Genomic DNA, 27724 nt, shown 5'->3' with positions numbered 1-27724 from the left:
AACTGACAACAATTCAATATATCCACACCAACTTCTTGATAGTTCTGGGAAGCTGCCCCCTTTTTTATCCTATACAATAGGAAGTACTTACACTCTTAACTGATTCTTATTGACAGGAATAAAGAAGGTACTATTTTCTTGGGTCTAGTCTACATGTTTATGCTAACAAGGATACATTCTTTGCTTTGTGACACTTTCTGCGTTCTCTTTTTGTATAAATTTCTTTTCCTAGCTATTGTTTTCTACCTGATCTTACCAAAATAACCTTGTAAGAAACATATCTCTTTTGTTACTCTCTCTGGATTACTTAACTCTGGAGAAGAGAATATGAAACACATATATGTCATCTGCAAAGTTGTGAGGCACACATGTTCATCATCAACTAATGATGTGTGTTATACTCTTGAGTTTTCCTATTTGTTGGTACCATGTTCTGGTTCATTTGCGCAGTAGCTAGGAAGAACCCTAACAATTTTTGCAACAAATCCCTCGTTAGTTTTGTTGTCGTTGTTTTTGCAAGGCAATGGTTTAAGTGACTTGCCCAAGGTCACACAGCTAGGTAATTATTAAGTGTCTGAGGCTGGATTTGAACTCAAGTCCTTCTGATTCCAGGGCCAGTGCTCTATCCACTGCACCACCTAGCTGTCCTCCCCCTCCCCCCAGCATTGTTTATCCTTCATGTCTGGAATACTTCTTTATCTCCTTACTTCTGCCTCAAAGAATTGTTCTCTTCTATCTAGAACCAACTCAATTAACACTTTCTACATGGAGCCTTTTACTCTGAAGAGTCAGTTAATTCCTTGCCTTTCAAACTACCTTGCATTTAACTACAAAGTATTTATTTGTACTCATTCTCTTTAGATGAGATTTAAGAGGACATTAAGTGACCATCTTGTCCAGTTACTTAAGCTAACTAATGATATTAGAGGTGAAGCTAAGGAGATGGTTACATATGTAGCTAAGTGACAGTACTTTTATGTGTTGTCTTTCTTCCATTAGATTATAAACTCCTTGAAAGAAAAGACTGGTTTTCTTTTTCACTCTTGACTCTCCAATGCTTAGTGTGATTCCTGGCACATAGTAGGTGATTAATAAATGTTTATTTTCTGACTGCTAGAGACTGCTCTTGTGAAGTATATCTTACATTTAATTGTACATGTTTATTACCACTTATGTTAATTATTGCATATGAATTGTTTATTTTTTGCTGTTATGTTTATCTTTTTATGTCTGTGTGTCATGTTTATAGTTTAACAATATGTTATTGTAATCAGTGTTTATTTGTATATATACCAATGATTATGGTTTTTAATTTTTTGCTATTTATAATAATGTAGTATGTACTATGGCTATGAATGTATTCTTGTGAGGTGTAGATGCTATGTCCCACCTATCTTTGAAGTAGTCCATCAAGTAATACTTTTTATAGTGCTATTTTTTTTGTTTGTTTTTTTGCATGTCAATGGGGTTAAGTGATTTGCTCAGCATCACACAACTAGGTGATTATTACTAAGTGTCTGAGGCTGCATTTGAACTCAAGTCATCCTGACTCCCAGGGCCAGTACTCTATCCACTATGGCACCTAGTTGTCCCTATAGTGCTACATTTATTTCACATAGAATTATAAGCATTTGTTTTCAAAAGTTCTTTAGAATGATTACCTGGGAACCAGGAAAATGCAACTTATTCTTTTAAAGTATTGAAATCTCTAGTTATACTATCAAGTTACTGTTTCTAAACAGACCCTGACTAGGACTAAAGGACTAAAAATTTCTGATCTTAGGAAGGTACATCATCTTCTGTAGAAATGAATCTATATAACCAAAGAGGTTTCTATGCTCTAATTGACAGTTCAGGTCATGACACATGAAGTCTTGTGAAGGTGTTTTTTTAGAGAAAGTTCTGAGAGAAAATGCCAAAAATAAAAGGAGTATATTAAGACCTATAGATGGAAATTTGACTTACCTCCATCTTTAGATCTTGTAAACTTTTATAGAGTTAGGCACTTACTAGATTTGTGCTTTTCTGCTCTTCTTGTCAGACTGAAAGAATCAGTTATTGCTAGCTCAGCAGCAGCCACCCACCTTCATAAAGCATCTGAGGCAAAGTGAGAATGACCTTGACCAGTGAGCACTTAACTTTGAGGTCTAGATTGGGTGAGATGATCCTTGCTACCTCTTAAAAGTTTCTTCTTCATATAGCTCTAAACCAGAGGAAAGGCAACACTCCAAAGTTTGTGATTCTTATTCTCCATGTGTCTTTACCCAGTTGGCATATATTCACAAAGATTCTTCTTCTATCTTTGTGATTTCTTTGCATTCCTTTGTCAGTATTTTGTTTTAATGGTATATAAAATATGTTAGTGACCATTAACCTTTGTGTAATGTAATATGAATGAGAACTATGGAAAGTCAGTATTGTCCAGAATAATATAGTAAAGTGTGCCTACTTCAGAGGCATGCATGGGGTAGGGGTGGGGAGTGGAGAAGGCAGCCAAGTAATGGACTCTTCCTGAAAACTCCTAAACCAAAGGTGCTGCCTATGACTGCTTTCTAAACTTGGTTAAGGTGATAATCAGGAGAAATACATACATATACATACATACATATATATATATATATATATATATATATATATATATGTTTGAAGCAAATTATTTGAAGCAAATCATATTCCTCTAGATTTGAGATGCTGTGAGCCAGATGTCTGATACAGGTATTCTTCCTCTGGAAATATTTGCCTCTATCCATCTCCTCCTATTCACTACTATATAAGTAATTACTCTACCACAGTAACCCTGTAACAGTTATCCTAGTGTGATCATGGGTGTGTAACACAGACTACTCTGGCCCCCAGTGCATAAAAGTCAGGTGTGTTAGATTTTTACTTTCTTCCCACCCCGTGGTTCTCCTTACTCTCTTTTAAAAATTTTAATTTATTTTTGAATTTTACAATTTTCCCCTAATCTTACTTCCCTCCCCCACCCCCCACAGAAGGCAGTCTGTTAGTCTTTACATTGTTTGAAGACTATAGGTTGATCTTAAGGAAAAAATATAAGACATAGCTAATATAATATAAATGTTTTTTGTTTAAAGGTAATAGTCTTTGGTCTTTGTTCAAACTCCACAATTCTTTCTCTGGATACAGATAGTATTCTTCATCACAGATACCCCGAAATTGTCCCTGATTGTTGTACTGATGAAATGAGTAAGTCCATTAAGATTAATCATCAGCCCCATGTTGCTGTTATGGTGTACAAAGTTCTTCTGGTTCTGCTCATCTTGCTCAGCATCAGTTCATGCAAATCCTTTCAGGCTTCTCTGAATTCCCATTCTTCCTGGTTTCTAATAAAACAATAGTGTTCCATAATGAACATATACCACAATTTGTTCAGCCATTCCCCAACTGATGGACATTTACTCAATTTCCAATTCTTTACCACCACAAACAGAGCTGCTATGAATATTTTTGTACAAGTGATGTTTTTACCCTTTTTCATGATCTCTTCAGGGTACAGATGGTTCTCCTTACTCTTAAGGAGATTTGGGAGGTTTCTAGGGTCTCTGCAAATAGCTCCAGCCCCCTTCAGTTATAGGGAATGGTATCCTACACCTCAATTCCATTTAGCCAAATAGCAGTTAGTTAGCTTTTATAAAAAATAATTATTTCCAAAGGTAAGATAACAAAAATACTAATTTGATCCCCCAAACACATGAGACATAATCTTCCTCTCCCTGTTCCAATCCCACCACCACCTCAGTCTCTTAGGAGGGGAAGGAGATTAAGTTCATAGTTTAGCTTGTTTTCTAGAGAGCACAGTCCCAGTTCTAAGTCCAAAACCCCCTGGGGCTTGAGTCTAGGCACCCTAGATTTCAGGGCTTTCATATCAAGTAGGCTAGTTACACCATCCTGCCTGCAAACCTTGTTCCAAAGTCTCCATAGCTTGAACTTCCAGGTCACACGAAGATCACTTCTAGTTCTATGAAAAAAACCCAACATGGACAGAAATCCAACATCCTCCAGTTCTTTTCTTGTAACTGAGCAAAAGAGGGGAGGAAAGGGAAAAGAGTCTTTCCCTTCACTGGTGAAGTTCATTTCACCCAAACTGAAGTTGAACTCTAGATGCAGCAGATAAGAGTTATCAAAAAGAGCACAGCAGAAAAAGAAAACTCAGAGAAAATGTTTCCTCAATTTAACATAGGCATGCAAACAAAGAAGGCTACTCCCACTTGTGTGGCAGAGTAGGAAGTGAGCTCCATGTTAAGTAAACTGGGAATTCATTCTAGTAGAAACTAGGTACCTCATATAATCTACCAAGATAAGTTCCAAATGAGTTTGTGATTTAGAAATAAAGGGTGACATCATAAAAACATTAGAGCAATAAAGAAGAAATTATTTGTGAGATTATGGATAGAAGAAGATTTCATGACCACCACCCCCTCAAAAAATAATAGAGGGGATCACAAGAGATAAAACAGACAATCACATCAGTATATACAATTTAAAGTTTTCATACAAAAAAAAGCTAATTAAAATTAGAAGGGAAGCAGGTAAATAGGAAATGTATTTCCAGCATGTTTCTCTTATAAAAATCTCATTTCTAAGATATGTCTGGTGAACTAATCCAAATTTCTACAACAAACCTCAAATCCCAATAGATAAATGATCAAAAGATAGCAAGAGCAGGTGTGGGAGGAAATATTCAAACTATCAGAAGTCAAATGAAAAATTACTCTAAATCACTAATAATTAGAGAAATGCAAATTGAAATAATTCTGAAGTTCTATCTCACATGTCTCAGATTGACAAAGTTGAGCAAAAAAAGGAAAATGACAAATGCTGGAAGGCTATGAGAAAACAAGCATATAATACGTTGTTAGTATAGTTGTGAACAATGGGATCAGGGAAAAAGGAAAAGGTCCTATATATAAAACATTAAAAGATCATATATAATATATATAAGCATACACAAATAAATAATATATATGCATATATATCAACTCTTTTTATAGTGGGAAAGAATTGGAATTGGAAACTGAAGGAGTGCCCATCAATTGGAGAAGGACTAAACAAATTATGGCATATGAATGTGACAGAATAGTATTGTACTGTAAGAAATGATGAAGGGAATGGTTTCAGAGAAACCTGGAAAACTTGAATTGATGTAAGAATGAGATAAGGAGAGCCCAGAGAAAAAGTTATACAATGATAATTATATTTTAAGACAACTTTTTTAATGTCATTTAATTTTATTTTTTCCAATTACATAAGAAAATAGTTTTCAACATTGATCCTTTTGAAACTTTTGAGTTCCCCATTTTTCTGCCACCTTCCCTTCCCTCCCTCTTCTGCATGGAAGTGTACAATATGATTTTACATGTATAATCATGTTTAACATATTTTCATATTAGTCATGTATGAAAGAAGAATTAGATCTAAAGGGGAAAATCATGGAAAAATGGTTTTATCTTTTTCTTTCTTTTTCATGATCCTCCCCCCAGTTCTAATTCCTCTTTTAAAACATGACTAATATGAAAATATGTTAAACATGATTATAGATGTACAACCTATATTATATTGTTCACTGCCATGGAGAGGGGGAAGGGAAGGGAAGGTGGTAGAAAAATATGGAACTCAAAAGCTTGCAAGAGGATGAATGCTGAAAAATATCTTTGCATGTAATTGGAAAAAATAAAATAAAAGTAAATATAGTATGCTTTGCTCTTCATTCAGACTGCATAGTTTTTTGCTGAATGTGAATGGCATTTTCCATCACAAGTCTTTTTTTTAATTATATTTGATCACTGAATTGCTGAGAGGAGTTAAGTCTATCATAGTTTCTCATCTCACAATATTTCTGTTAATGTATACAAGGTTCTACTGGTCCTACTCATTTCACTCAGCATCAGTTCAAGCAGCTCTTTCCAAGCTTTTCTGAATAAAGATAAGTAACTTTAAAAGACTTGGGAACTCTGATCAACACAATGACCAACCACCATTCCAGAGGACTTATTTTGAAACATGTTAGCTACTTCTTAATAGATAATGAATTCAGAGTACATATTAGGACATATTTTTCTTGATGTGGAATCTTTTGCTTGACTACACAAATTCATAATAGGAATTTTGTGGGGTTTTTTTGGCAATGTAGAGGGAGGGGAAGGGAAAGAGAGAAGGCATATCATTTTAAAATAAAATATAATTTTAAAATATAATGCAAGCTCTCTGAGAGTAGAAACTGTTTTATATATTGTATGGATCCCCAGTGCCTAGAGAAATGCCAAATATATACCTAGTGCTTAATAAGTGCTTGTTGAAGGCAGTTTTCCAAAGAAGAAATTAAAACTCAATAGTCATATGGATAGGGCAGAGCCAAGATGGCAGTGTGAAGGCAGCATTTCCCAGGAACTCCTTCCCCCCAAACTCCAAAAGGCAATAAATTATTACTCTAGCCAAAATTTAGAGGGGCAGAATTCACAGAAAGACTGAATGACACATTTTCCCTGTCCAAAATAACTTAGAAGTTATGTAGGAAAGGTGTGTTTCACCAGGGCCAGGCATTGGAAAAAAAAACTGAGACCACAGCACAACCCAAACCAACCCAGCCCAGAGATCACAGGCAACAATGTGAAGGTGATACACTAGAATGAGTGTGGAATGAGGAGCACCAGCCACAGAATCTGCAGTGAGAATCTGGGGAAATCAGCCTGCACCCCCAGAGACAGTAAGAGGGTCAGGGAAGACTGCAGAAATTTCTGTTTTCCCTTGGGGTAGGATTCTGCTGTTAGTCTACACTCAGATCCAGGTTGCAGTTTGGGCTTCCATACTAAGTAACTAAGCAGGATCCCTCCTTATAGCTCCAGGACAGAGGGAAGTGAGGTGGTAATCTACATATCAAAACACAAGCAAGAGAGCACAAGACCTTGGAGGAATAAAGGTCCCTCCAAAAAAAACAAACCCCAAAGCCTTGGAAGTGCTGTCTTGGGCTAAGGAAATGAGTAAACAACAGAAAATGAAGAATCTGACTATAGAGAAATACTTTAGTTCCATGGAAAATCAAAACACATACTCAGATGATGATAAAATCAAAGCTTCCATATCCAAAACCTCCAAGAGAAATAGAAAATGGGCTCAGATTATGGATGAGCTCAAAAAAAAAAAAACAACTTTGAAAAGCAGTTAAGGGAGATGGAGGAAAAATTGGTAGGAGAAATGAGAGCAAGGCAGAAAAATCATGAAAACCAAATCAATAGCTTGATGAAAGATATACAAAAAAAAATACTGAAGAAAGTAATATGTTCAAAGCCAGTTTAGGCCTAATGGAAAAAACAAAACAAAAGGCAAATGAGGAGAAGAATGCCTTAAAAAAGCAAAATTGGCCAGCTGGAAAAGGAGATAAAAAAACTCTCTGAAGAAAATAACTCCTTCAAATGCAGAATGGAACTAAAGGAATCTGATGACTTTGCAAGAAATCAGGAAGAAATAAAACTCTTCCAAAAAGAGCCAAAAATTAGAAGAAAATGTGAAATATCTCATTGTAAAAACAACCAAGCTCAAAAACAGATCCAGAAGAAATAATTTAAAAATTATTGGGCTATCTGATCAGGAGAAGAGCCTAGACTTCATTTTTCAAGAAATAATACAGCAAAATTGCCCTGAGATCCTAGAAGCTAAGGGCAAAATAGAAATCCAGAGAATTCACTGGTCACCCCCTGAAAGAGATCCCAAAAGAAGAACTTCCAGGAATATTATAGCCAAACTCCAGTACTCCGAAATCAAAGGGAAAATTCTAAGAGTTGCTAGAAACAAACAATTCAACTACCAAGGCTCCATAGTCAGGATTGCACAGGATCTGGCAGAATATACATTAAGGGCTTATAGGACTTGGAATATGATATTCCAGAAGGCAAAAGATCTTGGTTTATAACTGAGAACCAACTACCCAAGAAAACTGAACATCCTCTTTCAGGGGAAAAGATGAGCTTTCAATGAAGCAGGAGACTTTCAGATTTTCCTACTGAAACAACCAGAGGTAAACAAAGTTTGATCTACAAGTACAGGACTCAGGTGAACCATGGAGGGGGTGGATGAGAAGGACTAATTATGAGGAACTTAATAATATTGAACAGCTTGTATTCCTGCATGGGAAGAAGGTATTGATAACTCATATAAACTTTCTCATTTATAAGAGCTGTTAGAAGGAGCATTTATAGGCAGGACATAGGAAGGAGCAGAATATAATGGTATAATATAGTAAAAAGATGGAGTCAATGGGTGATAAAGGAAAGTACTGGGAGGAAGGGGAAGGAGATGATGATGAAGCTAAGAAATTTCATGTAAGAGTCAAGAAAAAGCTTTTTCAATGGAGTGGAAAGGCAGAAGGCAAAGGGGGAATGAGTGAGTCTTCATTCTCATCAGAAATGGCTCAGAGAGGAAATAACATACACACTTAATAGGGTAAAGAAATCTATCTCACCCTAGAGAAAAATGAGAAGAAAGGGATGGAATAAGGGGGAATGGGAGGAGGGAAGGGGGAATAGGTGATAGAAGAGAGGGAAGATTGAGGGAGAAGATACTCAGATACAGCACACTTTTGGACAGGACCAGGAGGAAAGGAGAGAGAGAGAAAATTGAATAAATGAGAGTGAGGAGGAATAGAGTAGAAATACAGCCAGTAATAGCAACTATGGGAAAAATATTGAAGCAACTTCTCTGGTGGACATGATAAAGAAAGCAACTCACCCCAGAGACAGAGCCATTGGAATCTGAACAAAGTGCATTTTTTTCTCTCTCTATTCTTGAGGTTTCTCATCTTCTTGGGGGGGGGAGGGGGGTTTATGTTTACTCTTATAACATATTCAATTTATATCAATGTATAGCATTTAAACAATGTAAAGACTATCAGACAGCCTTCTGTGGGGGGGGGGGGAAGGGAAGGGGGGCGGGAATTGTAAAATCCAAAACCTTACAAATAATGATAGGTAGATACTACTATTGTATATAAATGGAAAACAAATGAAATGCTAAAAAAAACTATCAATAGTCATATGAAAAAATCTTTTAAATCACTATTGATTAAGAAATACAAATTAAAACAACTCTGAGGTACCAGCAATGTATCCATCATATTGCTAATGTGACAGAAAAATAAAATGACAAATGTTGGAGGAGATATGGAAAAGTAGGGATACTAATGTAGTGTGGGTGGAGTTGGGAACTGACACAACCATTCTAGAAAGCAATTTGGAACTATGCCCAAAGGTCTTTAAAACCAGGCATATTCTTTGACCCAGTAATGCCACTACTGGATCTGTACCCCAAAGAGATCGAAGAAAAAGGAAAAGCACCTTTATGTACAAAAATACTTATAGCATCTCTTTTTTTACTGGTAGAGAATCAGATATTGAGGGGATGCTCATAAACTGAGGAATGGCTGACCAAGTGTTGGCATATGATTGTGATGGAATTAGAGTGTGTTCTACGAAATGATGACCGGGATGCTTTCAAAAAATTCTGGAAAGACTTATATGAACTGATGAAAAATGAAATAAGCAGAGCTAGAAGAGCATCATACCCAGTAATAGCAATATTGTTTGATCATCAACTGTGAAGGAGTTAGCTATTCTCAGCAATATAGTGATCCGGTTCTGAAGGTCTTATGATAAAAAAATGCTATCCAGCTTCAGAGAAAGAACTAATGGAGTCCAAATGCAGATTCAAGCCTACTTTTTTTTTCCTTTCTTCATTATGTTTTATTTTTTGTCTGCATTTTCTTTTGCAGCATGGTTAATATGGAAATGTTTTGCATGATTGCACTTGCATAACTTATATCAAATTTCTTGCTGTCTCAGGGAAGGGGGAAGAAAAGGAGAGAGAAAATTTGGAAATTTGTTAAAATTTTTGTTTATATGTAATTGAGAAAAAATAAAATAAAAATTAGATGTAAAAAACCCTTTTGATTAATTGATTGTAAGCATGAGATTCAACCAAAAACAGGAAATGAAAAACTAAATATGAAAATCAATAAGAAGGCCCATATGAAATGATTGAGACCAGATTGTGAAGAGCTTTAAATACCAAAGGGAGGAGCTTATATTTTATCCTAGAGGCTAATAGGGAGACCATGGAGTTTACTCAGAAGAGGAGTGAGGTGGTTAGACCCATGCTTTCAAGAAATCACTTTGGCATATGTGAAGAGGATAACTTGGGGAAAGAGGAGGCTGAGAAAACAATTAATAGACTTTTGTAAAAGTCCAGATGAAAGATAAAAAATGCCTGAACTGAGGTGGTAATTGTGTGAGTGAAGAGAAGGGGTTGGATGAATGAGATGTAGAAGTGAAAAGATACTGGCCCTGGAGTCAAGAGGACCTGAGTTCAAATTTGGAGTCAGACATTTAATAATTACCTAGCTGTGTGACCTTGGGCAAGTCACTTAACCCCACTGCCTTGCAAAAACCTTTGTATAAAAAAGAAATCTAGCCTACAAAAAAGTGCCCAAACTGAAGTGGTTATTGTGTGAGTGAAGAGAAGGATGTGGATGAATAAGATGTTGTAGAAGTGAAAAGATGCTCTGTTGCAGTAATAGGAAGTCTGAGAGAGGGATGGGTTTGGGGGAAATGACATCTAGTTATGTTTTGGACACATTAAGGTTGAGATGCCTATGGGAAAGATATATAGTTAAAAATGTCCACTAGACAGTTGGTGATGTGAGAAATCTCTTGAGTCTTTAATGTTTAGAAGAGAGACTTGGGCTCAGTGGATTAAGGAAACATCTTCATTGTGATTATATTGAAATCTGTGAGAGCAGATGAGATCACCAAGTGAGAGAATATATACATATATATATATATATATATATATATATATGTATGTATATAAAGGCTAGGTCACAGCCTTGGTACCCCCCCAGCTAGGAGTAACCCAGGATAAAAGATCCACGAAGAGAATAGAAAAGGATTGGGTAGATAGGAATGAGTGGGATTAAGAGAGGACAGTGCCACAAAAACCCAAAAGGGAGAAATTATCCATGGGTAGGGTATTCTGTTGGTCAACAATGTCAAAGGCAGAGAAGTAAAGAATGATAAATTGAGAAAAGATTCTAAGATTTGGCAGTTGAGTTCATTGGTAACTGCAGAAAACAGTCCCTGTTGAATAATGGGGTCAGAAGTCAGAATGTAGAGAAATAAGAAGAGAGGCAGTGGATGGAAATGCACTTTTTATTATTTTATTTATTAAATACCTACTAGGCATAGGGCACTGGGAGTACAAATAGCTTCTGATTTTATTCTGCTTGGGGATGCCACATGTACACAGATTAACCCATGATATTTTGATGATGGAGAGAGAGAGAGAACATTAAAAAATCATAGGATGTAGATTTAAAATGTAACCAGTTTATCAATGAACAAGCAAACATTTAAATGCCTGCTAGGTATTCGGCACTGTAATGAGAACTAGAGATATAAAGACAAACCAAGTCCCTAGTCTCTAGGAGGGCATTCTTTAGGGAAAGATATGTAGACATATTAGTATATACAAAATAGGAAGATACATGGGCAGGATAGGTGGTGCTGTAGATAGAGCAGTGGTCCTGGATTCAGGAAGACCTGAGTTTAAATTTTACTTCAGACAATTACTAGCTGTACAATCTTGGGTGAGTCACTTAATCCTGATTACCTAAAACAAACAAACAAACATAAAACAATGTACAAGGTAATTCTTTGCAGTAGGCACTACCAGGCTATAAGTTTTGGGGAAGGTCTTATTTGGTAGGAAATACAGATTGAATTGAGTTTTGATGAAAACCAGGGATTCTAAAAGGCAGAGGGGAGGAGGGGGTACATTCCAGGTATGGAGGTCAGCCTGGGCAAAGACATACACACAGATAAGAGATTAGAGTTTTGTGTGTATAACATTAGAGAATTCTTGGCTGTACCCAAGAGTTCCTGAAGGGAAATAACCAGAGACAATGGTCTCTTCTTCATTTTACAAATGAAAAGGTTGAAACCCCCAAAAGTTCAGATCACCCAGGTAATGACAGGACTAGGATTTGAACTCAGGTCCTCTAAAAAGGGGTAGAAGGAGGGAGAAAAATTGGCACAGAATATAGATATATAAAAGGAAAAGATCAGAACCTATGATTTTATTAGTAGAGACTTCCTTGCTAAGACAACTCCCTCTTCACATCCAGAAATGTACTTTCTCACTTAGATTGTTTGGAACATTGAGCAATGACTTGCTCAAGTTCATACATCCAATTTGCTTTAAAAGTGGGACTTGAACCCAGGTCTTCCTGCATTTGTTTGAGGCTAGCCACCACCATACTGCCTCAGCAATGGTAGAAATGTTCTATATACCAAATTTCCTGATTTCCAAGGCTGTTTCTTTCCACTGTAGCCCTAATCTCCAAAACTAATACTGGATATCAAAGGAAAAACTTGAACTTTAGCTCTGCCACTTAGCTGTTAAGTGATTTTTCTTATTTATGATTCAGTCACAGTATTTTTGAAAAACATTTTAAATTAATAGGTGGATCAGAAAAGACTTTGCATAGGAGGTTTCAATTGAGCTGAACCCTGAGGGAAGCTAGTGGAAGTGGAAGTGAAAGTGAGGAGGGAGGGAATTCTAGACATGAAGGAAAGTCAGTGACATTCCTAGAGATAGGAAATGGAATGTTGGGTTTTTTTTCCAAATTTTATTTTAAGTTCCAAATTCTTTTCCTCCTTCTACCCCTTTCAGAAAGCAAGAAATACAATATTATTATAAATGTGAAATCTTGCAAAATATATTTCTACATTAGCCATGTTCACATACACACAAAATATTTAAAAAAAAAAAAGATAAAAAATATGCTTTAAAATGCTAGTGGATCTGGTTTTCTTTAGGGTGGCTAGGTGGCACAGTGGATAGAGCACCCACCCTGGAGTCAGGAGTACCTGAGTTCAAATTTGGCCCCAGACACTTAATAATTACCTAGCTGTATGGCCTTGGGCAAACCACTTAACCCCATTGCCTTGCAAAAACTAAAATAAATAAATAAATAATAAGTAAATAAATTGTGCTGATAACATTATTCATCATGAGTCATGTTATGTCAGCTGGTAAGGCAGCTAATATGCCAGTTTGACTGGAATACAAAGTGTAAGAAGGGAACTAATGAAATATTTTGGAGCCAGATGACAAAGGACTTTAAAGTGACTGGCCAAGAATACTACAGTATTCTAGCTCTAGAAGAAATAAGGAGCCACTAAAGGTGTTGGGGCTAGAGAGTGACAGTCAGACCTGTGTCTGAAGAAAATGATCCAGACATCTGTGTTGAAGAAGAGGTCAGACTGACGAAGTATTGGAAGGGGAGAGATCATTTAGGAGGGGAAAACAATAGTCCAGGTGAAAGGCAATGAGGTTCTAAACTAGGGGGTTGGTTTTGTGAACCGAAAGGAAGACAGATTCACAGAAAGGGAAGGCAGAATCAGGAGGGCTTCTAAACTAAATGGATATGAAATAAAGGAAAGGGAAGAAGGGTAATGATGCAAGTCAAGATTGCACATTCTGGTAAGGGAAATATGATGGAATTCAACAAGAATAAGGAAGTTGGGAGGTTTAGAGTTATGTGAAGGCAAAAATAATGAGTTCTGTTTTGGAAATGCTGGGTGTGAGATGCAGATTTTAGACCTAGTTACTAACTCCGTATGTGATTTTAGACATTTCCCCCCCTTTTTTTTTCTGATCCTCAGTTCCTCCAGTTATAAAACTAAGGATTTGGTAGATGATCTCTAATTCTTCAATTAACGAGTCTGTCTGTGACAGGGGGGTAGGTTTGAGGAAGGAAGGGCTTAGGGGCGTTAGGGTCGAGGGCATGTGGGGGGTGTTTCGGTGCTGAGGTTTCAGAAGGTTGGTTCCTGGGGTAGTTCAGAGTGGAAAGCGGGAGCGGAGGTCTCCCTGGCTAGGGCTGAGGGTGGTGAGCGCTTTTCTCGGGGTGGGGGTCGCCTTCCTTCCATCCCCGGGTTGAGGGGATCACTTCTGGCAGCGGAGGGCGGTAGCTTCGGGAGGAGGGCTGTCTCGCAGACCTCTTGGGGTGATCTCTGTCCTCGGAGCTCAGCCTTGGGACCCCCTTCCCCGCCTCCTTCAGGGTGGGGTGATTGTCACCCCGCGTTATCACACCACGGGGCGGCGCCCCGGAGGGGGAGCTCACGTTGGTCCCATTGGTAACTCCTCCGGCTCCGGTCCCCACCTGGCCCCGCCCCCCGGGCCCGGCCCCGCCCCCTCCGCGCTCCTCGCCCTCTCTCCTTCCTGCTCTTTGCCGTTTGGGCTCCGCCCCCCGGCTGACCCCTCCCCTTCCCGCCCGGCCCCGCCCCCCGCCCGGGCGGGGCTGTTTTCTCCGGGACGGACGGAGCCAGGCGGCGCCGGGGCGGCCGGGCAGTGACAGGGGCGGCTGGAGCTGGGCGCCATGGGGCTGCCCGAGGAGCGCAGCGGCTCGGGGGACGGAGGCGGCGGCGGGCGCGGGGACGGGGGCGGGCGCGGGGAGCGGCCGCGGAGCTGGGCCCCGCCGGCCGAGCTCAGCCGCGCCGCGCACGTCTCGTCCATGGCGCGCTACCGGGAGCTGCACGGGCGCTCGCTGCTCCAGCCGCGGGGTGAGTGTGCCCGTGTGCGCCTGCGCCTCCGCGGCCCGGCGGCGGGGGGCAGGGAGACGGGGAGAGCCGGGGCCCGGGGGCCCGGGGGGGGCCGGGCCGGGAGGGGAGGGAAAGGGCCGGAGGTGGTGGCGGTGGGAGGTGCAGGTGCCTGGGGCCGGGGCAGGGGCCCGGGAGGGAGAAGCGGCGTGTGTCCCGATGGGATGCCCGGGAGACCGGCGGAGCAGCGCGGGGTGCAGGAGGGTGCAGGAGGGTGCAGGGCTCCACGGCCGAGCTCTGCCTTCCCACCTTGGACTTGCTCTTGCCCAGTTTGGAATTGCCTTGTTTGCTTCTCAGTTCGCGCGGGGTGCAGCTGCTGGAGGTCCGCGACCGTTGTTTTTGTTTCTGTTGTTTTTTTTAAATTTCGCTTGTGTCCCCGATTCCTTTATACTGTGACTGTTCATAGTCCACAATAAATGTATATTGAATTGAATTAAGAGTTAGGACCTGCGTTCTTATCTTTATGACCCCGGGGAAGTCATTTCTCTGAACTTCCTTTTCCTTATTTATAAAATGAATCGAGCAAACGATCTCTTCAGTTTCTTCCCGGTTCAGTGATCTGTCTTTCTCCTTTCCCGTTTCAGCAGCCTTCCCTCCTTCATTCTTTCATTTCCAACTTCTTTTTGGGAGTTTTGATCTCCGTGGTTCTCCAGTATCTCAGGCACTCATATCTCAAGGCATTGAAACTTTCATCTTCGACTACTCTCATTGATGCACTCACTCACCAAGTCCTGTTTATTCTTCCTTCAAAATGTGTTTCAAATTTGCCCTTCCATTCTATTACTACTGCCAACACCCTGATTCAGATCCCTGTTGCTTCTTCCCTGGACTATTGCAACAGCCTCCTGATTATTCCTGCCTCCGGTCATTCCCGGCTTTTATCCATCATCTATTTTCTTCCAGTTTAACCTTCCTTACACGCAGCTATGATTAAGACACTTCCCTATTCAAAAATATTCAGGGTCTCCCCAGCTTAACCTGGCACTCAAGTCCCTCATCCACAAGCCAGTCTTTTCACAGTCTTACATACCTTACCTATTCCTATCTTCATGCCTTTATACAGGCCAAATCTGCAGGTGTTGATAATGCTTCCATCCCCTTTATGAACCTATTCCCACTTTCTTTTACTTTTCTAGACTTTACCATCCTTTATTTACCCATTCAAATCCAGCCTTTTTCAGGAAGCCTCCCTTGACCTCCCAAGTTCACACTGATTGAGTCATGATAATAATCAATAGCACCCATTCACATAGTGTTTTATGGTTTACAAATTGATTTATATACTTGATCTCAATGAAATATCACAACAGCCCTGTCAAGTAGATAACCTAAACATTATCCCCATTTTATAGGCGGGTAAATGGCTTGCCCAAAGTCCCTCAGCTAGAAAGAGCTGCCTGGAGACCCTTTTCCTAATATTCTCTGCCATCCCCCTGATTCCCTCTCTTTGAATTCTTGCAGCATTTACAAGCTGTACCATACAATCTAGTTTTTGATGTCATTCTGTTTTATGACAAGAGTAGCAGAAGTTGAGAAGAGTGCTCCATGGGGGCCCAGAGAAAGTTAGATTTGAGCTAAAGAGGCAGTGTATCACAGTGGATAGAAAACCAAGATCTGGCTTCAAGACCTGCCTCAATTAGCTTTGTAATCTCAGTTATTTAACCCTCTTAGTCTCTAAGCAGCTCTTTAAGTCTTTAACTGAGCTGAGGACTTGCATATAAGAGGGAGTTTCCCCAATCAGGAATTTTCCACAACAATTGAAACTACAAGGGGCAGGCAGCTAGGTAGTACAATGGATAGAGCACCAGCCCCGGAGTCAGGAGTACCTGAGTTCAAATCCGGCATCAGACACATAATAACTGCCTAGCTGTTTGACCTTAGACAAGGCACTTAACCCCAATGCCTTGCAAAAAGAAAAAGAAAAGAAAACAATTGAAACCACAGTGTCTAGTCCTTATCCCTATTTCCTTGAAGGGCAAGAGTGGGACAAGCAAAGAAGGGGAGAGGGAGTTGTGGAAAGGGAGAATTTGGAACTGAGAGGTGAAATTAGGGTCTAGGCTGTGCAGGTAAAAGGGAGGAACCCAGTGCCAGGTGTAGTTGATGGAACTTTAGGGAGATGTGAGAGGGTAGATGGGATTCAGAGTAGAAGGCAGTTTTGGACTTGGTCCCTAGACCATTGGAAGTGATCAAAAAATAAGAAGTTCTGGAAAGCTGAGTAATAATCTGGTTTTCTTTTTCTATACAGAGTTTTGGGGAGATATTGCTAAGGAATTTTACTGGAAGACCCCATGCTCTGGCCCATTCCTTCAGTATAATTTTGATGTGACTAAAGGGAAGATCTTCATTGAATGGATGAAAGGAGCAACCACCAACATCTGCTACAATGTGCTAGACCGAAATGTTAATGAGAAGAAACTTGGAGACAGAGTGGCCTTTTACTGGTAAAAACATCTAGTTCCTAACCCAGGGAATAGTACCCTAGGTAATAGGAGCCAGAGTAAAGGTTAGGATGGAAATTGAAAGAGGGCAGCAATGGCTTCTCTCTCATTCCTGCATGTATATAGCAACTAGGCTGTCTCTGTTCTTCTCCCTTGTAATCTGCCACCATCCCCACTTGAGAATCCCTAGCCCCTTAAGGGTATCATGTACTTGAAGTAGAATCTTGCCATTATTATATTCTAGGGTTTTTTCCTGCCTTCTCCAGCAGGTACACTATGAAAGGGCTGGAGGTTTGGGAGAGTTTGTGAATAACAGTCCTAATTGGTTAGTCTTCTAGAGTATGATATATTCTTTTCCTGCCCCAAGGCTCTTGGGAGAATAATAAGAAGCATATAAAATTAGATTTGGAGTCAGAGAGCCTCATTTCAAATCTTGGCCTTGCCACTCACTTTGTGGCTGTGGGCAAGTCTCTTCACCCTTCTGGGCCTTGGTTCCTTAACATGAAGTTTGGACTAGATGATCTTTAAGGTCCTTTCTAGCTCTAAGTCTATGGTTCTTGAAATGAGCTTGTGGACATGAAAACCCTTGGAAAAGTTCTTACTGTTATTTAAGTATATGGACTGTTATATTTATTATTATTCCAGTCTTGTCTCCAGCACACTCATCTGTCTTCTCAAGCTTCCAGCTTGGAGTCCTTTCCTAAGGACTCAGGCTATCTCCTGAGCATTTTGGAGACATCACAAGACCATTAAAGGCCAGCCAGGAAAAAACGTTTAACTGCCAGACCCAGGAAACTTTACTTACACTCTAGTGCTATGTTAGTGTTAGTTGCTATTATTATTATTATTACTTGATTAGAGCTCTGAAATCTTGTGCCCACCCTGAAGCCCTGTGTCCAGCCCCAGAGTTAGGTGCTATATGGAGACAAGACTGGAAGAGATTGTTTATTCACAGGGCAAGAAAGGATCTGGAAGGTAGAAAGACAGATGGGAAGAGACTACACATAAGTTATAATAAGTATCCTTATAGAATCTACTGTGTGTGCCCAGCTAGGCTAAGTATATCATGATGGAGAGGGAAAAGGCCTGATTGTTACTCCTAAGTGCCTCAGTCTAATTGGGGAAATGACACTGACACAGGAAACAAATTTGAGAGAACAATATGCTATTTCAGAGAAATGAGGTGATTAGGGAAGGCTTCATAGGATAAAAAGGGTTTGATCTGGACCTTGAAGAATATGTAGAATTTGGATAGTGGGACAGAAGTTGTTTTCCAGACAAGAGGATTTGTGTGAGCTAAAATTCAGAGCCCAAAATGACTATGGGATATATTGGGGTGGGGGGGGGGTCAGGAGACTGGCCTGGCTAGAGGGTACATGAAGGAGAGCAATTAGGTGTTAAGCTGAAAAGATAAGTTAACTAGATGATGGAAGCCTTGAATGCTAACTTAAGAAACTTGGAAATTATCCTTGAGCAGTATTTTGAGGCAAGGAATGACATAGATTTGTTCATTAGGAAAATTTGTCTGGCAGTCAGTCTGTCCAGGAGGGACTGGAGAAAGCAAAGAGAGCAGGTAGATTCTTTTGGTAATTCAAGAAATGGGTGATGAGTATCTAGATTAGGATGGGAATTGTAAGGACGGATAATTGGGGATGAATTTGAGGGATTTTACAAAATAGTTTTTATAGAACTTTAATAAATCTGCACCTAGAACTTGTAGGTTTTTTTTAAGGCAATGGGGTTAAATGACTTGTCCAAGGTCACAAGTGTCTGAGGCTGCATTTGAACTTGGGTCCTCCTGACTCCAGGGCTGGTGCTCTATCTACCGGGCCACCTAGCTGCCCCCTTAGAACTTGTAGTTTTGAAAGAGTATTCACTTCTTTGATCCCAGAACCTCATACAACCCTCCCAGTATTATTCACTGCTTCTGGGCTTCAGAGGTAAGATAGAAGTAGGAGAATATTAGCATATAATAACCCCATCTGTGTGTGTGTGTGTGTGTGTGTGTGTGTGTGTGTGTGTGTGTGTTGGAAGTAGGGAGGAAGGGGAGGAAGCAATTGGGAAATTTGGGGACTGAGGTGGGATAGCAGTCTGAAGATGGGTCAGTATTAGAGGAATAAGACTGGGTTTTGAGAGGGATTATGTATGGCTCACTGATTCCTTAATGATTTCTGCATCACTGCCTCTGACTACATGATCTTAAGATGTCTGGGGAAAGACCCTAGCATAAACTCCTATTTGTCGTTTCTTGTAAACCATCCCCCTTCCTTATTCTCAGGGGCCTGCTACTGTCCTGGGTCCCTGTTGCCATTGCCATTAGTCATGGAATCTGGCACTGCAACAGGATGGGAGCTGAGGCTAAGAGCCTATTGAAAGTCTCCTTCCCTGGTTGGACAAGGTTGGCTGAAATAATTTTTCCTCCCTTTTGCTACCTCCTGGAACTATTTCAAACCTTCCCTTTGAAATCAGAGATGCTGAGTAACTAACTGGTAACCTTGTGGGTAACCTTGAAGGCTCTGCTTCCTACTTGTTCTGACCTTAAGTACCAGAGGGCTGAGTTCCTCTAGGGGTCCCTGAGCTTTGGGTCTCAGAATGTGAGATTTAGGATCCTAGGTGGGGTGTTAGTGAAGAAACCTATAAAGAATAAGGAAGTAACTTTTGATTGTGATAGGAAAGTTGGGGGTTCTGCATATCTGGGGTATATCTTAGTCCATGTAAGTCCTTGAGTGGATTGGTGAGAGTGTGCATGTACTCCTTATGTCTATGTTCTAGGGGTGTGTGTGTGTGTGTGTGTGTGTGTGTGTGTGTGTGTGTGTGTAGAGGGAAACACAGAGACAAGAAAAAGAGAGAGAAAGAGAGAAAGAGAGAGCAAAGGAGACACTTTGTTTTGGCCCAGTAGCCATGTCACCTCTAGTCAAAGAATCATTAATCCCCCCCTTTTTTTTTTTTAGTTTTAACTTTTATAACCCATCTCTTATCCTCTCCACTTCAAATCAATCCCCCAAATCATGGTTTATGTGCCTACTACTACAGCAAAGCACAGTGATAGACACTTGAGAAAAAAAGAGAATATTGGAGAAAGAAGACAATGGAACAATTTTGGAGATAACTGCTCTTGGAGTAAGGAATATTTGAGTTCAAGTCTCACTTTTGACACATATTGCCTGAGTGATTTATGGGCAAATTCTTAAATCTCTTAGATCCCTCAAGCAACTTTTCTTTTGTTTTGTTTCATCTCTTCATTTCTTTTTTAATATCACTATTTTATTTGTTTTCCAATTATTTACAATAATAGTTTCTATTTTTTGCAAGGTTTTGAATTTTATAATTCCCCCCCCCTTCCTTCCCTCTCCCCTCTCCCCAAAAAGCAATCTGATAGTCTTTACATTTGTTTCCATGATACGTATATTTAAAAAATTGAATGCGTTGAGAAAAAAAATCCTTAAGGAAGAAAGAAAATATTAGAGATAGCAAAATTATGTAATACATAAGATGACTTTTTAAAAATTGAAGATAATCTTTGGTCTTTGTTTAAACCCCACAGTTCTTTCTCTAGATACAAATGATAGAATCAGTAATCCTAAGGACTTTGACTCAGAAAGTGTACCCTTTACCTGTGTCTCCTTTCCAAAATGCCTCAGTCTCCTCAACTTCCTGGTTTTATCATTTCTCTATTCTGGCTACCATAGGATAGGGTCCCAGATTTGAGAGAAAAGGAAGGGGTTTTCCTCTTTGTCTCAGAATCATTCTTCTTTTTTCCTGTTTCTATATCTAATGGATTTAGCCTTGTTACCATCATCCAGTCTGATTGTCTTTTGTAGGTGGTGACTTTCTTCATCCATGGCGGAACCTTGATATTTTTAGAACCTATTCCTGAGGAGGCAAGCCTGAGTGCAGTGGATAGGTTGTGGGTAGTTACATTCATGTCCTGTGGCTGCGCTGAGTGGCTTCCTCTTCTGAGTGTCATCAATTCCATAAATATTTGAGAATGATTAGGGTGAACTCTGAAAAGCCCCTTTGCCTCTTTGGGCTTCATTTTCTTCTGCTGTACAATGAAGGAGTTTAACCAAATCCTTTCTAGCTCTTACATCCAATAGTACTGTGACTCTGTTTTGGTAGCAGGATGTAAGTGGTTTTCAGGAGTTCTTTTGCAACCTTTGGGGAGCTGTGTGAGAAAGAAGAGTCATATCTCCTCTTCCTTTCTCTCTATGTACCAGACTGGATTCAAGTAGGTATTGCAGTCAATAGATAATGAGAAGCAGCAAGCTTCATGGGATGGTAGTATTCTGAGGGGTCACTTCAGGCTCCAGGGTCTGAGCCTTAGCTCAGGAGACTCTGTAATTTGATCTTATCCATCCTCTTAAAGGTGATCAGGTTACAGGAACCTGCTTCCAATTAATCACACAAATCAGAGATTGATTAACCAGATGCCAATGTATTAATTTACAATAGGAATATTCTTGACTCCAGAAATGTTCTAAGCTGTTTGTAGAATGCCTTCCCTTTGGTGGGTAGGTCTGCCTACTCAGGAAACCCAGTCTGTCAGAAAGTTTTCCTGGTAAGCATAGAATCAATGCAGAAGGAAACTGATATTTCTCTCAATATAAGGGATATTTCTCTCAAGCTAGACTTGGTAAACTTTCTCTAGCCATAAAGGTTTTTTTTTTCAAGGCAATGGGGTAAAGTGACTTGTACAGGTCACACAGGTGATACAACTAGGCAATTCTTGAGTGTCTAAGGTTGGATTTGAACTCAGGTCCTTGACTCCAGGGTCAAGGCTCTATCCACTATGCCACCTAGCTGTGCTCATAAAGATATTTCTGACTAAAGTATCTGAGTGTCACTTAGAAACAGAGTAACTTCTCCCCAGGGCGGTGTAAATACTTTCTTCCTTTTGGGTTCTCCAGGTACCATGTAGACCAATTTCTTCTGCCATAACCACCTTAACTCACGGTGGACAAATTATAATTAACTAAGAGACACTTTTCTTGACTGAAGAGAGATGCTTATCTCAACCAGAACCCACTTACAAACCATCTCCTTACTGACTTCTTATCTATCCTATATTTTTCATATGGTCTATTTCATCCAGCAGTATTTTCTGATTTGGTTCCTCCAGTCTGGAGGGTAGCCCCTTCCTGCATGGTTTGATAGGGTGACTGAATAGGCATTCAGAAAACATTTGGATGGATACCACAGGGGAAATGTTCCATTCTCCTCACTGAGGCAGGATTTCCCATGACCTTCTAACTGCCCACCGAGGTAACTCACAGAATTCTAGCCAGGGAGCTATATAGATGCCCTATCCTCTTCCAACTTGTGGTTGGGAGAGATTGGACACAAACTTCTTGCCAGAACAAGTAAAATTGCTCTAGTACTTATCTCCAAGAATTAGTTATCTCCAAGTATGTTAGTGCTGGAAACAGACTTCAGAAGTTTATTGAATCTAAACCTTACCCAATGTATGAGTCTTCTCTACAGAATTAATATAGTTCTTAAAAGTCTGTGAAGTACCCTCCTCACAACAACCTCAGAGTTAGATACTACAGATATTAACCTCATTTTACAACCTCACAGAAAAGCAAATGACTTGTGGAGCATCACATAACTAAACTATTTAGTATTGGAGACAATACTGAAGTCACTGCCTTCTTGACTCCAGAGTCAGCCATCCAACCCATCCAGCCTCTCTGTTTGAAGATTTCTGAACTCTCTCAAAGGGCAACTAGTCTTATTAGTGGAAAGTTCTAATTGTTGGAAAATCCTTCTTTATATTAAGCTGTACTTTAACCTTAATTTATTTTTTAATTTAAAAAAAATTTTTTTTGGTTTTTGCAAGGCAATGGAGTTAAGTGACTTGCCCAAGGTCATATAGCTAGATAATTATTGAATGTTTGAGGATGAATTTGAACTCAGGTCCAGGGCTGGTGTTTTATCCACTGTGCCACCTAGCTGCACCTTTAACTTTGTAGTTTAACCCCCAAATTAGCACCTAATTTGGTCCTCTGAAGAATAACACTTGACAATATACTTCTACTTCAGTTATTATTTCATTTATTTGTAATGCATTTGTTTGCTAAGAGGGTTGAGAATTTAAAGACAAAAATGAAGTGCCCTTGGTTGGTGCAATATATTACACAGATAAGTAAACACAAATGATTTACAATATAGTTTTTAGGAGAAGTAAGCACTAATAATTAGAGACTCAGGAGAGTCCATGCATAGGAAGTGTCATTTAAGCTGAGCCTTCAGGACAACATCCCATCCCTGGAGGTTGCCCTGACTAAAGGTCGAGGTAGGGGCAAATAATGGGCTAGGTTGGTGAGAACATAGAATGTTTAAGGACGTATAATATGAAAGAAACTTAAAAAAGGTAAACTGTAGTGAGATTATGAAAGGTTCTAAATATTAGACAGGAGATTGTTTTTGAATTTTGAATTTTGTATTTTAAAATGGATCCACTAAGGCTTCTGGAGCAGAGAAAAGATGTCATTCATGGTACTATAAGAATGTTAAAGGGGAAGATATATACAGGTTGAATGCAAGGGGATCAGTCAGGAGGCTATTCCAGTAGTCCAGGCAGACGATGACTAGGGCTGGAACTTAAGTGGCAACTGCATGAGTGGAGAGAAGAGCAGGAGATGTGGTGGTGGTGGTGGCAAAATTGCTAAAATTTGAAACTGATTTAATTTTGGGGTCAAGTGAGAGTGAATTGTCAAAGATGACTCCTATGTTTCAGACTTAACCGAGTGGCAGGTTCTTGTGGTGGCACTTTCCATAGGAAATAGACAAAAGTTGGGAAGAGAGGTGGATTTAGCAGAAGAGACAGTGAGTTCATTTTTGTATGTGTTACATTTGAGATATCCTTAGATATCTAGGCAGAGATGTTCAGTAGGCAGTTGATAATGAAGTTACTCTGGGATATGTAGGTTTTATATTCTCCTTGATTTTTCTTATTTCATAGACTAAACCACCCCCATTTCTTTAACAGATCTTGATATGACATGTTTTTACATCCTCTCTTATTCTGGTAGTCTTCCTATGCCTGTCTCTCTGCTTTTCTTTTTCTTTTTTTGTTTGTTTTTGCAAGGCAATAGGGTTAAGTGACTTGCCTAAGGTCACACAGCTGGGTAATTATTAAGTGTCTGAGACCCAATTTGAACTCAGATCTTCCTGACTCCAGGGCTGGTGCTCTATCCACTGCATCATCTAGCTGCCCCTTGTCCATCAGCTTTTCAGTGTCTCTTCTAAGATATTCAGTCCAGATGTTCGACCCAGAACTGGACACAACACTCCAGATCTAACCTGACTAGAGGGTTTGGACACAACATCTCCTGTGTGCAACTTAGGACCATAATAGCTTTTTCTATAGAAGTCTCCTCACTCTTTCCAGTAGCCAGCACAGACAAACTTAGATAGATATTGGTACAAGAGAAGGCTGGGAAGGGCCTCTGATAAGGTGTGTGTAATTCTTTTACTCTGATGAATAGACAGTGAAGTATGGAACGGGCTTGGTTGTCAGGAGGCTGGGATTCTGTGGGACTCTGCCACGGTTTTGCTGTATGACCTCTATTTCCTCTGTAGAATGGGGATAAAAACCTCAAAAATGCATTGTGATCTTTAATAAAAAAGACTGTATAAATATTAAAAAAATGCATTGTGAGAATCATATGAGATAAAGGATGGGAAAGCCCTGTACATGTGTGAGGTGACAGTGGTATTATATGAGCAAGATGGCAGAATCATAGGTCAGGATATGTAGGCAAACTGAGGCATGATATATACACAGAACAGGAAAATAGGACTTCAGAGCTAAAAGGGTCTCTGGAAGTCACCAGCCTAGTCCCTTAATTTTTCAGAGAAAAAAAAATGAGACCCAGGGAAGCCTATTACATAATTCCTCATCCAAGGCTTTCTCTACTCTACCAAAATGCCATGATTAAAACAAAGTTTTGACCTATAGGCCTGAGTTTAATTTAGGGAGGGGATATTTGGTGTTGGGGTATTGTTTTTCCTTGCATCACAGCAGGTGAAGGGGGTGGGGTTTTTCCCCAGGTGCTGGTGCTCCCTTGCTCCCTTGTCACCTGAGCATGACCAGTCTCAGTGAAGAAGAAATTGGATCTTTTTTCAGAGCCTCAGGTTGCTGTTTTCAGAGTGTCCCTTTCACATACTGCTACTGGGAGAGCCCTTAGAGATCATCTTATCTAACCCCCAAATGAGGAAAGTCTCAGAGATGCTAAATGACTTGTATAGGGTCTCCTATGAGTTTGCTGGCTTCTGTCACTAAGTAGCTGGGAATTTGTTCCATTCTGTCACTAAGACTTATGATCCTAGGAGCATAGATTTGAAGCTGGAAAGGCCCTCAGAGATCATCCAGTGTCACTTCCAAATTTTGCAGATGAGTGAACTGAGACCTAGAGAAGAAAAATGATGTGGCTAAAGTCTTATAAATAGCAAGTAGCAGAGCCAGGATTTGAATCTAGACCCTCTGAATCCAGTGATTTTTTTTTGGAGAGGGGGGGAAATGAGTCAGGTAGGGTTAAGGGACTTTCCCAGGGTCACATAGCTAATTAGTGTCAAGTGTCTGAGGCTGGATTTGAACTCAGAGCTCCTGACTCCAGGGCTGGTGCTCTCTCCACTGAATCATCTAACTATCCCACTCTTTCCATTATACTACACATCAAACATTGTGTGATCTATGGGGAGTCATTTTCTCCTTTTGGATCTCAGGCTATCCATCAGCAAAATGACAGAGTTGGATAGGCAGGATCATCTACCTCTAAAATCCTTTTAGTTGCAACATCCCCTGGCTCTTCAGTAAGTCAGGTTATACCCACAGCACAGCACAATAAGGAGATTAAGCATCCTGCCTTACACATTCTTTCTCACACTGAATCTTTTTCCCATCCTTTGCAATCCCTTCTCTGTTTTTATTAAAAGATTAAAAAAAATTTTTTTTTACAATTCCTTCTCTAGCTATCCAGGCCTTGCTGTCCATAATTGTCTTCCCTTTACTTTCTTTCCTCTTTGTTATCTTCCCCTTTCCTCCATCCTCAAATAACTGATATTTGACCATGGCAGATAATGTATGCAATATTCTGACTTAGGAATCCCTTTCTTTGAGAGAAGAAATATGTCAAATCTCTCTTTTCAGGTCCTTTTATTTTCTATTAAACCAAGTTCAACTTCCTTTTACGGATCTTTTCATATATATATTTAGATAGTTAGTTGTTGTGAATTGTTCTCTTTGTTCTGTTTATTTCAGCATCCCTGAATCTCATTTATAATAACATCCTTAAAGAATTATCTATCTGTTTTAATTCTTCCAGTAATAAAAATCTTTACTACCCCAGGAATTATTTCATTATTGCAGTATACTGATTATGAGGAAATTCCTTCTTATATTAAATGATATCTGCTTTACTATAACTCCAATCACATATTCCTCCCTATGAAGCCATACAGAATATACCTACTCAATCTTTACTATGACAAATACTTGAGCATAGTTGAACATATTCCTTTTAGATCTTTTTTTTAAGTTAAAATTCCCAGGCCCAACTGTTCCTTGTAGGCCATTTGGAGGTCCAGACTGTTGTTTATCAACCATTATCCATTCCTTGTATAATACTCTTGTAGGGTTTCAAGTTCCCTCCAGTATTTTATTTGGGTCTCATATTAACTTGTGTCCATTTTACAAATGAAGACACTTAGACTCTAAGGAGGTTCATTTATTTGTCATATAAAATTAGTAGCAGGCCCAGGACTAGACTTCAGATCTCAATTCCAAATATCAGTCAGTCAAACATTTATTAAGCACTTACTACATGGCAGATATGTGCTAAACTTTAGAGATTCAAAGAAAGACTAAATAAATAAATAAACACATAAGTAAATAAATAAATAAATAAATGGAAACCAATCCTTGCCCTCAAGAAATTCACAGTCTAATGGGGAGGGGAGGACCAGAAGAAAAGAAACATGTACAAACAATCTATATACAGGATAAATCAGAAATAATTCATAGAGGGAAGGCATTCAGATTAAGAGACATTGGGACAGACTTCCAGTAGAAGGTAGGATTTTAGTTGGACTGAGATGAGGAGGGAGAGCATCCCAGTAATGGAGAATGGCCAGAGAATGAATGTCCAGGGTCAACTGATGGAATATCTTGTTCTTATAACAGCAAGGAGGCTTGAAAAGTACTTGATGGGGGTAGGAAAGGAACTTAAGTTGTAATAAGACTATAAAGGGGGAGGGGTAAAGGTCACAAAGAGTTTTGAATGTCAAACAGAGGCTTTTATATTTGATCCTGGAGATTATATGAAACCACTGGAGTTTATTGAATATGAAGGCAATATGATTGGACTTGCATTTTATTTTATTTTTTATTTTTCATACTTCTCTTTTTTATTTTTTTGCAAATGAACTTTAATTTATTATTACTGTTATTACAATAATTTTCTTATAAGAGTAAACATAAACCCCCTTCCTCCCCCAAGAAGATGAGAAACCTCAAGAATAGAGACAGAGAAAAAAAATGTACTTCAGTCTGTGTTCAAATTCCAATGGCTCTATCTCTGGAGTGTCTCTTGGCTAGAGTCATAATTTGTTGGATTT

The 27724-nt window shown here is 39.6% G+C and overlaps 1 protein-coding gene across 4 annotated transcripts in view; it reads left to right on the top strand.

Annotated features, from left to right (window-relative positions):
* The first annotated feature begins 14417 nt into the window (after nucleotides 1-14417).
* The window catches only part of ACSS2 (acyl-CoA synthetase short chain family member 2), a 30994-nt gene continuing 17687 nt past the window's right edge, over nucleotides 14418-27724 (top strand). For 3 of the 4 annotated variants that reach the window (XM_074212098.1, XM_074212097.1, XM_074212096.1), the window contains exons 1-2: nucleotides 14432-14630; nucleotides 16912-17107. In XM_074212098.1, the coding sequence (XP_074068199.1) occupies nucleotides 14447-14630; nucleotides 16912-17107 (380 nt within the window). In that variant the 5' untranslated portion in view covers nucleotides 14432-14446. Of the gene's footprint in view, nucleotides 14631-16911; nucleotides 17108-27724 lie in introns of all 4 variants that reach the window. The other variant, XM_074212099.1, reaches the window with a different exon arrangement.

This window comes from Macrotis lagotis, chromosome 1 (genome assembly GCF_037893015.1).
Source record: "Macrotis lagotis isolate mMagLag1 chromosome 1, bilby.v1.9.chrom.fasta, whole genome shotgun sequence".
Classification (NCBI taxonomy): domain Eukaryota; kingdom Metazoa; phylum Chordata; class Mammalia; order Peramelemorphia; family Peramelidae; genus Macrotis; species Macrotis lagotis.
This window is presented reverse-complemented; position numbering and strand designations above follow the sequence as displayed.